This window comes from Benincasa hispida, chromosome 12, assembly GCF_009727055.1.
Source record: "Benincasa hispida cultivar B227 chromosome 12, ASM972705v1, whole genome shotgun sequence".
NCBI lineage: Eukaryota > Viridiplantae > Streptophyta > Magnoliopsida > Cucurbitales > Cucurbitaceae > Benincasa > Benincasa hispida.
Window position 1 is genome coordinate 21,349,382 of NC_052360.1, and position 10,993 is coordinate 21,360,374.

Consider the following 10,993-nt stretch of genomic DNA (forward strand, 5'->3'; position numbering starts at 1 on the left):
TAAAAAGAAACTAATTATTTCTTGGTCCGCTCTATGTACAAACTCTTTTATACAAGATACCCCCACTCACATTTCTTTACATGAACAATATGGTTCATATTGTTTGTAACACTTACATCTCATGTAACAATTACAAAATGGGTCGTATCCGCAGTGTTACCAGGATAAGTCACCCAACCTTCATCCATTTACTGCTACCTTTTAGGTTATTACTTGAACATGAACCACCTGTATGTCAACCACATACTATTCAAATGACATCATATAATCTTGGATATCAATTTATTGGACTAAACTTATGTTTTATAAATGTCAAATAAAATACCTCTGATTTTATTAAATAAATAATTTGTGTTAACAAACTACAAACTACGAGATACACTAGATTTAAGACATCAATCCCAACATATAAATCATGATTGACAGACTTTGAAGAAAACAACAAGCATGGCAATTCAAGATTCAGAAAAAAAAAAAAAAAAAAAGCTCAATGCTTGAGACAACCAATGATTAGGATAAAGTATAGGAAGTGGAAGACTCTGATCACAGAAAATTTGCTGAGAATGCTTCCACTTCAAACATGCGATCAAACCCCCTTTTCCTTACCGCCTAAAGAAGAAAAGTGATGAAAACCAATTTCGTCGCTTCCATGACATCTTGAAGAAACTTCATGTGAATATCCCCCTAGTTGAGGCGATAGAGCAAATGCCTTCTCATGCAAAGTTTTTAAAAGATGTTCTATCTAAAATGAGAAGGTTGAATGTATTGGAAACAGTGGGCTCTGATGCAAATAAGTAGTGCTTTTCTCAAGAGAGACATTCCTAATAAGATTAGGGATCCTGAAAGCTTTACAATCCCTTGTTCTATTGAAATGATTGATTTGGGTCACATTGTAACCGATTTAAGAGCCAATATTAACTTAATGCCACTTTCTATCATTAAGAAATTAGGGATTGGGGTGGCGAGACCGACAACAGCATCACTCCAATTGGCGAAAAAATCCATTACTTATCTTGAAGGGAAGACAGAGGATATTCTAGTACAAGTGGACAAGTTTATATTCCTAGCTGATTTCACAATTCTGGATTACGAGGAGGCCAAGGAAATGCCCATTATCTTGGGTAGGCCATTTTATGCATAAGAAAATTCCTCATAGATGTTTACAAAGGTAAGCTGACACTGAGGATGAATGATCAGGAAATCAAATTCAACGTATTGGACACATTGAAATATACGGATGAAGCGGAAAATTATCAACATATTGATGCATTGAAATGGGAACTCGAAGAAGCTGATGCTGAATTTGAGCTGCTTTATAAAGAAGATGTTGATGATGAACAAGAAGAAATTGTCAGTGCTATGATTGAAACACAAAAAAAGTTTCAATATCTGGATCTGAGTGATAGAGAGCAAAAGAAAACAAAACCATTGCTTGAGAAACTGCCAACACTGGAATTGAAGACATTATTAGCACATCTAAAATATGAATACTTAGGGAAGGATAACACATTACCAGTTATAATATCCTCCCAATTGAATGCCAATGGGTTAGCGCTATCTAATGTGTGCTTAAGAAAGGGGGCATGACTATAGTCACTAATAGCAAAAATGAGCAGATACCTACCTGATAGTGACTGGGTGGCAAATATCTAAGGACTATAGAAAGGTCAATGCCGCCACCAAGAAGGATCACTTCCTCTTACCCTTCGTTGACCAAATGTTGGATAGATTGGTAGGTAATGAACTCTATTTCTTTTTGGATGGCTACTCAGGTTATAACCAGATAATGATTGCTCCGGAGGACCAGGAGAAGAATATCTTCAACTACCCATATGGGACTTTTGCATTTTGTTGCATTCTACTTATGCCACGCACATGACACATTTCAGATGTGTATGATGGTGCTTTTTTCCAGCTTTCTAGACAAATTAGTGAAGATTTTTATAGGTGACTTCTTCATTTTTGGACATTCTTATGATAAGTGTTTGACCAACCTTGAGGCTATACTTAAGAGATGCGAGGAGACCAACCTTATGCTGAATTGGGAAAAATGTCACTTTATGGTGACAGAAGGAATTGTGTTTGGGCACAAGTTCTCTCAGAAAGGTTTGGAGGTAAACCTTGTCAAGGTTGATGTGGTAGCTAAATTGCCAGCGCCTTATGATATCAAAACACTACGAAGCTTTTAGGACATGCTGGTTTTTATCGACATTTTATCAAAGGATTTTTCCCAAATTTCCAAGCCTTGAAGCAACTTACTCGGACTTAAACAACCCTAGGAGTTTACTGATTCATGTGACCACGTATTTTGAACTCTCAAGCAAACATTAACTTTAACGCTTATTCTCTTAACACTAGATTGGTCACATCAATTTAAACTCATGTGGATGCGGTGATGTGGCAGTATGCACCGCATTTGGTCAAAATGAAGAAAAAATGATTCATCCAATTTACTATGTGAGCAAGACTCTTAATAAAGCCTATGAGAACTATACGACTACAGGAAAGGAGTTGCTTGTAGTAGTTTTCACCGTAGAAACATTCTGCGTGTATTTTGGTGGATCAAAAGTGATTGTTGTTGGTTTTTAAATGCATCAACCGTGAACTTGATGGCATGCACAAGCGCATGCAATCGAAGTAATAAATCTCAAATAGGGTATCATCCTTAGTAATTGGCTTGAGCAAACTTTTCCTAACTTAGCTATCACAATTCTTCGTCAATTTTATCTAGGAAACCAAAGTATGATTTTTATCTATAACTACGGATAACAAAAATCAGTCACACACAAGAACAATTCAGAGCAAAACAATTCAGGGTGTTGTTTCATTTAGGGAATACAATGAATATGACATGTAATTGAAATTGATAGATTGAGGCTAGAAGTTCTAAAATCAGAAAATCCTCTCACGAGCTTAAACCATCCTAATAACTACCCATCGACCCGAATCTCTTCTATCGCTTCAGTTACACCATTAAGACCCTTCAATCGCACCCCTTATTACTCTAAATTCACTCTCATGCAATTTTGAATAATAATAGAAAATATTGAGTCTAGTGATAGCTGGTAGAAATACAAGTTATTGCAGCCTTTTATTTAGAATTATGAGGGTTAACAAGTAGAATATGCGGTGATTATACTAAGAATTCATGTGAAAAGTGAGCTTGCATCGATTAGCATGGGAAATCTCTACTAACCCAATATTATGCGTTATTCTGCGTCAAATGTCTATTTTTTGTAGCTATCGCAGGAATTGGTCGCATGCGGTGAATCCCAGACCATCGTAAGGTTGATCTCATACATCACATGGATGTTGCGGCTACTAATTGCATGTGTTCATCGCATGGAGGTTGCGGCTACAGAGTAATAACCATGATAGAAGAGTGATCTCAAGGTCAGTGGAATGCGATGGTACTTCGGCAAAAACCAGCATGAACGCATACCTTGGTACCAAAAAGATGATGTTGACATTTCACCTATCGTGCCATTAGTGGCAGTGATTTAGAGCAGAACCATCAATGTTGTAGCGTTTGAGCTCTATAAATAGAGCCATAGAGCCCAAATTCAAAGTATCCGAGCTTCTGCCTTAAGGTAGATCCTTGTGATCACAGATGAGAGCGTGAGAAGACATTCTTTGAGAGTTCTTCATTCCTTCACCCATTCCGAGTGACGATGGAGCTTTTACGGAGATAGATCTCGAAAGAGACTACTCCACCACCCATCCATGGCACCACCAGCAACCTTGACACACATTTGATGGAAGCAAGAGATTGCCTACATCTAGCCCTCCACCTCTCTTTTTTTCTCTGTATTATATTACATTTTGGCTTAAGACATTAATACATTTGTATCAATGCACCTCTTTATTTCCTTCGACTCCATCTTCATTAACTTCTTCTTTATCATCCCTTACTTTCATTGGAATGAACTAAGTAATATTGCAAGAGTATCGCATACTCAATCATGTGGCATAGACATATGAAGCATGTAGCAAACCACCAAGAGGTGTGCGTTGTGCGAGTATAGTGAGTAAATCCTCTTTGCTTAGTGTGAGGCTGTAGCAATGCTAATCTATGAATGGTCGCAATGCTTATCTATGAGTTGATCAGTAGCAACTAATTGCCCAAGAGGGTAAGTGTGGAACGCACTAAGCAAAGTAAGCAGTGTTACTAGAGATAGGAATAATCTTATGTTCAACACAACCATGCTTTATGTGATCATCTTGTCTTATGAGTGCATCATTCATCATTTGGACATACTTGGGAGAGTAGTCTAAAGATAAAATCTAGGCTTGGGAAAGTCGGATTAGATCACATAAGCAAGAGTAGAAACTTAGACATAAGATCTATCTACTATTTACACATCGCATGCGCCCTAGAAATAGGAAATGGTGGTATGCGGTCATCTTGTCTTATGTGCGCATAAGCAAGAATAGAAACTTAGAAATAAGTTTTGTCGACTATTTCGCATATGCATCGCATGCCTATATTTGTGTATAGCAGGATCACATAACTTGTGCTGGCTGGAATTACCCTTGTGATCAAGCTTAATGATGCGGTGAATTTATCCCCTCCATTTTATCTATTTTTTCATGCATCTTATTACGCGTTAATAGTTGCTATGTCTCTAGCAACTCTCATAGTCATGCTTCCATTGCTTAATCTGTTTAATTAGGAGTAGGAGTAGCGCATAGTCTTTTAACTTCCTCATTATTTTATTCACCGTCGCAAACACATTACTTCGCAACATTTAGTTGCAAGTCCCTGAGTTCGACCTCGGATCACCCCGAGAAACTTGCGATATTTTTATACATGGCGAGAGAGCAAGAAAACTTACTATAGGAACGAATGATCATTGCATACACGATTAGGGCATATTCTTTAGTTCAACATATGATCATCGACGCATGGAGATCAATGCATATCATAAGATGCATGCATATTTACTCTCCATTTTCCACGCATCATCCAGCGAATTAAATTCTCTCTCAAGGCATCTAATTAACTTAAGTTCATTCAATTAGTGGCCAGTTAATCAAAAGCATTAAGCACAAACAATCTAGAAATCTATGCACAAACAATCAATTGTAAATTCAATATTCAAAGTAACATCCCTAAAATGCACAAACACCCTAGAATAAAAGAGTTTAGCCACACATGATTCTGATAATAGTATTCAACAAACAAACAATCATTATGGTGAAAAATAAATTAACAAAGAAGAACGATCTTCCCTCAATAGGTTTGAATCTCAATCACGATCTTCTTGACTCTCAGCACGAATATTGGATTGTTCTTCAACAAAATTGCACGATCATGATCAATCTTCCTGTCACGATCAATCCAGAAACACTCTCATCAACTCTCAATCAAAATCTCCAGTCTTCAACAAATAGCGATCAAAATTTCTTAGTTTCGGCTCTTGTACGGACAAGAATTTAGGTAAAATCTATCAAAGTTGGCTCTCTCTTTTTTCTCCCCCAGACCTAGTGGCGGAACGCTATTATTTATAATATGCTCACAGCGTTGCAACGCTTCCATCATGCCAGTCGTGCGTCAAAGTCGTAGCGTTGCAACGATTCCTTGTTTCCAATTGGTGTCAGGTCTACAACGTTAGGGAGCAGCGTTGCAACATTCTTCCAACACTAGCTCCCCCGAATTACGTTCCAAATTTGCCTCTTTTCTCGATCTTGGGTCCTTGGTTTCTTCCTAATTCCATAGCCAACCCGTAATTACTCAAAACTAGTGTTTTTTCCTAGGTTTTTTTTTATCCTTTTTGCATAAATTACTCTTGATGCTTAGTTTCCTAAAATTAGTCAATAAACCACATCAAACCAAATAAAACTAGGAATATTAGTTCTAAATTTGAAGATAATGAAAGCACTTTTAGATGCTTTTCACCACCCCAAACTTAAACCTAGCTAGTCCCGAGCAAAGAAAATAAAGAAACACAAAGTAGGAGAAATAATGAATACTGAAATGAAAAAGGTTCAAGGCATGCATTCTTTTATTCTGGTTTCATCAGCTTCTCAACATATATAACACTCATCAACAAAAAAAATCAGACACATCCTAATCATTGAGAGTTTCTATAGCCAAAACTTTTTATCCTCCACGTGTGTGTGACTCCTCCTTTAATTTAAAACTCAAATAACTTAAGATTTAATTAAGCTTCATCGGTTTTTCTCCTAATCTAGCTCAAGCACCAATTATCAAGCATCACCACACTCAAGAAAAGTAATATGTCCACTAAGGTGCCTACACTATTTATTTTAATGCAATCCCAACTTGCATCATTTTACCTAAGGGCACTAGCTTTTATACATCCACTGCAGGGAACCATACCTAGTCAATTCCCAAGTGTCCTAACTGATCACAACAAAGGCAACTCTTTTTACCCCCATCCATACATACACATTACAAGTTTACAATAAGAAAAAGATATTTCTTTTAAGCGCATAAGTATACTCTTCTCTTTATTTATTTATTTGTTCTTTAAGGCAAAAACAATATTCTTTTCTTTCCTCTTAGTCTAACATTACAAACCATCATGCAAGACAATCTCTAACCAGTGGGGCCTTTCAAGATGACAACCAAATTGACTTAAATTAATGCTTTGTTCAATTAGAGGTTCTAAATTAAAGTGGTTCGTGATCAAGATAACAGAGGATACAAAGAGGGATTTAAAACAAAGAATACTCAAGATAAGACTATGTTATCCAATTTCTACTTCAAAGCATGACATACATCATGAGTGACTCGTCAACAATCATAGTAAAAGAAAGCACCCAAAGAACACAATTCAATCAATCTCAGCATTTTTTCTAACCAAAATCAACTCTTTTTCAAAATTTTCAAATTTTTTCAACTTTTCCACAAAATCAACAATAACATGCATAAATTAATCAACTCAAAACAGCATGCATAAAAGCACAAGATTTGACCAAAAAGTACGCCTCCCACCCCAAACTTATAAAGATGCATTTTCCTCAATGCATAACATCTAAAACAATCACACAACAGATGAGTGATACATGCTTGGGTAATGAGCAGGGATTCACGAATCTGGATGGTAAACTGGTGCTTGAAAACACTTGAGCATCATCTCTAACCTGAGGATCAAAACAAAATAATCATGCGGTGGCTCTCTATCCTATAAAAAAAGTCAAATAACAAATAAAATGAAAACTAGGTTAAAACTAGAACACTTGGGTTGCCTCCCAAGACGCGCTTAGTTTAATATCTTTAGCTAGACCAGATCTTTAATTCTGAAAACTTTCAAAGTGGCTTCATCATTCCATGCATAGCAACACCTGAAATATATAATTTTATCCCATACCAACATTCACATTAATAATTAGTTAAAGAATAGTTATCAGAAAAAACATAATCTTCTCTCCCTTCTTCCACCAGTTTAATATCTCCCTAACGAATATAATCGAGAAAATTTATTGTACCTTCCTTTGGAGATTGTTAAAAATAACTTACCTTTTCCTTGCCCTTTCTTTTACCAAGAGATTGTTCGGAATGTTTACCATCTACTTCGTTGATCTCTTGGCACAAATTTACAAGCTCATTGGGTTTGGAAGAACAAAAGATGTTGAATTTTACCTCTTCATCATTCACTTGAAGTGTAAGCTTGCCATCATAAACATCAATCAAAGCTCTATTTGTGGCTAGGAATGGAAGTACGCTGAGGAAACTTGCAGTGTTGGGCTGTTGATCGCCATTCCTTGGATTAAATTCATCATTGCAGTCATTTGGTTTTGTAATGAAACAATAGCTCCGTTATTTGGGTCAGAATCTTTAAGCCTTAATCTTTAGTCACTCTCTCTCCAGTCTTCATGGTTCATGGAGATGCGATCCAGGATATTCTTCGTCTCATCGTAAGTTTTGTCAAGCAGACCTCCAGCAGTTGCAGCATTGGCAACGGTCTGCGAAGTGGGATTCAAACCGTGATAGAAAATTTCCATTTGAAGGCAGTCTGGTAACCCATTATGCGGACAATCCCAGACCAACCTTTTAAACCTCACCCAAGCATCGCTAAGCGATTCGTCCATGTTTTGTTCAAAATTAGTAATAAGCTTCCTTCATCTTACGTTCTTGGTAGGTGAAAATACTTCTTCATAAACTTCTCCACCACCTGCTCCCAAGAAGTGATCTCTCCTGGTTCGAGCGAATAAGCCCATTTCCTAGCCTGATCATAGAGAGAAAATAGGAACAACGTTAGTCGAACTTCTTCAACAGAGATGTTCGGGAACACAAAGTATTGCGGATTTCAATAAAACTTTGAAGGTGGCGTGCGGATCCTCGCCACGTCTTCCTCCGAATTGACTTTCAGTCTGGATCATTCTGCAGCATCACCGGTTTCATTTCAAATCTGCTTCCGTCGAAGGCAGGCCTCATGATTCCTGGAGAGAAATCATAGAGGTTTGGCGATGCATAGTCCCTAATGGGTCTATTGCGATAGTTTGCCAACAGAATCAGATTCGCCATGACATTGTTATCATTTAGTGCTCCATTTCCAGGCTACTCCACCATCTCTTCTTGGTCTGATTGTGGTTGCTGTTGGCTGTCTCTTAGTCTCCTTCGAAATGTTCTCTCAATCTCCGGGTCATTGTTCGCCAAAGATTAAGAGTTCTGCAAAGAAATCACAAAAATTACCATTAATAAACTATTTTGCCGAAGTCCCCAACAACGGCGCCAAAAACTTGATGCGTTATTTTATTAAATGGAAATACGGAGGATATGCGTTGATGGAATTGCGTTGTGCACTCAAGTTTCCCCAGCGGAATTCAAGTGTAAATTCCTCTGAGTTTCCTAGTAAGTTCAGGGTCGAACACAGGGACTTGTGAAAATAGTTGTGTTGGTGATTTTTATGAAGACTTGCGGTAACCAGTTAAATAAATAAATCGTTGGGTTTGTTGTTTACGTTGATGAAAATAAATAAAAAATGCGGCGGAGTTTGAAAAGAGTTTGTAAATGGGAGATGCGATGAATATGCGGTGAATGGGTTGAGAAGGGTTCAGCTAACATTTCTTAGAATGCGTTCGTGCATTGCGATCATGCAACATGCATACAATAGTAAACCATCTCTCGGCGTGAATGCTACAGCTTCTAATACTAGAACGCATGCGATGTATGTGCAAAAGTGTCTATAGGGCCTACACATAAACCTCTAATTCTTGTCTATGCGGTGATACACAAATAAGAAGACCACAAATCATCATATCTATTCCTAGGATGCATGCGATGCAAGTTGACAAACAGAGCTTATCTCTAAGTCCCTATCTCTTGTTTATGCAAGCCTAATCTTGCTCTTTCGAGTCCAGATTCTAACCTAGCTCTCTCGAGACATTAGATTCTTTCTTTAGATTCTCTCTCGAGTAACTCTAAAGGGTAATTTGCGCAGCATAAAACAAGACAATCACAAGCAATAAACTTCCTCGGTCATGTTAGCTTAGTTCTTCTCAACCCATTCGACTAGCTTACTACTCATGCGTATTAAGAGAGTGAGCGGATGTAGAAATAGAACTTCCATTAAATAGATATGAAGATGAAGTACAAAATAACAATGCAAGTTTAATAAAGAGCCTGGTAGCAATTTCTTGCTGCGAGGCATTTACACTGTTTCTACTCGTGCTCTAAAGATAATCTCGCTCTCACGAGAGTCGGCCCCCTCTCTGCTCTTACGCCCCAAGATTCTCTCTCGAGTTGCCTTGAGTGATCTCTGATGCCACTACTTTTCTCTTGCTCCGCATTAAAATGGAAAGGAAGTTATGAACAGAAGCAACTGGTTGTACAAACGGTGAACTGGTTATCTATATCGTGAACCCCTTTTCTGAAGAATGCACTTGGTATTTATAAGGCATCCATAGTGAAAGGCCGCTTCTCTCTCTCGGTTGTATAGTTGGGACAACTTTAATTCATGATTGATGCACCAATAATTATCACCGATAAAGTTGAATGTACTTCGTGACTGTTATCGACTGTTATCTTAATTTGGATTCAACTATCATCAGCTTTATGTCCCATCGCTCTTAATTGGCCTATCACCCAGATGCGCCCACCATGTTGCGCTGACCAAGTTGCGGTGATCCTTCTCGGGCGAATGTTTGCGAGCACGATCAATGCAAAGCCTTGCGGTGAAGTTGTGCTCGACCACTGAATTCCTATGATCGCAATCTTTACATTGCGTTACCGCATATTCTGCACAAAAATACAAAAATTAATAATTCTAATGCGCTGAACGCATGTGGCTGCAATATTATAGAATTTATGCTTAATGGACGCAATTTAACATATTTCATCAACACAATCCAACATTATTTAATAACCTAACACTATGATAATGTACATTTCTGCCCGTTATCACACCCCCAAATTTAAACAATGTTTGTCCTCAAGTATAAGCTAAAGATTCCTTTAGCAAGTCAACCGTAGAGTTCTTTTCCTAGATTTCTCAAGAATACTTCGTTCAAATCCTATATGCCATAATTTCCTTAAGTCTTATTCAAGTTTCTTCTTAAAATATTTCTAAGACCTAGGGACTGCAAGTTTAACTTTCAAAAGGACTTTACTAAATTCCGGAACATCGCATGATTTATTTCAAAAAGAAAATTTTTCACTAGGGTGTCAAATGATTTATCCTTGCACAAAAATTTTCTTCATTGCTATTTTTTCTGACCTTGCGCTGATCCGAGTGACATACCTTCATTTTGGCTTGCCCCCACGTGTGTCATGCGGACATCCAACTACAAGCAATGCACTCTTTCTTAGACTAAACTCATACCGATTTGGCAGTGGAGTTGCGGTCATTGATTTATGCATTCATCCTGGTGACTTACTTTCATTTTGGCTTGCCCCCACATGTGTCATGTAGACATCCAACTACGGGGTCTTTCACAACTTAACTCTTATCAACATGGGTTTCCCATTGCGTTGACAGTGGAGTTGTTATTCTCAATTTTTTTTTTTTAGATGTAGAAACAAGGT

The 10,993-nt window shown here is 37.7% G+C and overlaps 1 protein-coding gene across 1 annotated transcript; it reads left to right on the forward strand.

Moving 5' to 3' along the window:
• Positions 1-760: 760 nt before the first annotated feature.
• Positions 761-1,141, forward strand: LOC120067445. Its single transcript, XM_039019007.1, has one exon. It carries the CDS (start codon positions 761-763, stop codon positions 1,139-1,141), a length of 381 nt encoding a protein of 126 aa, XP_038874935.1.
• Positions 1,142-10,993: the final 9,852 nt, after the last annotated feature.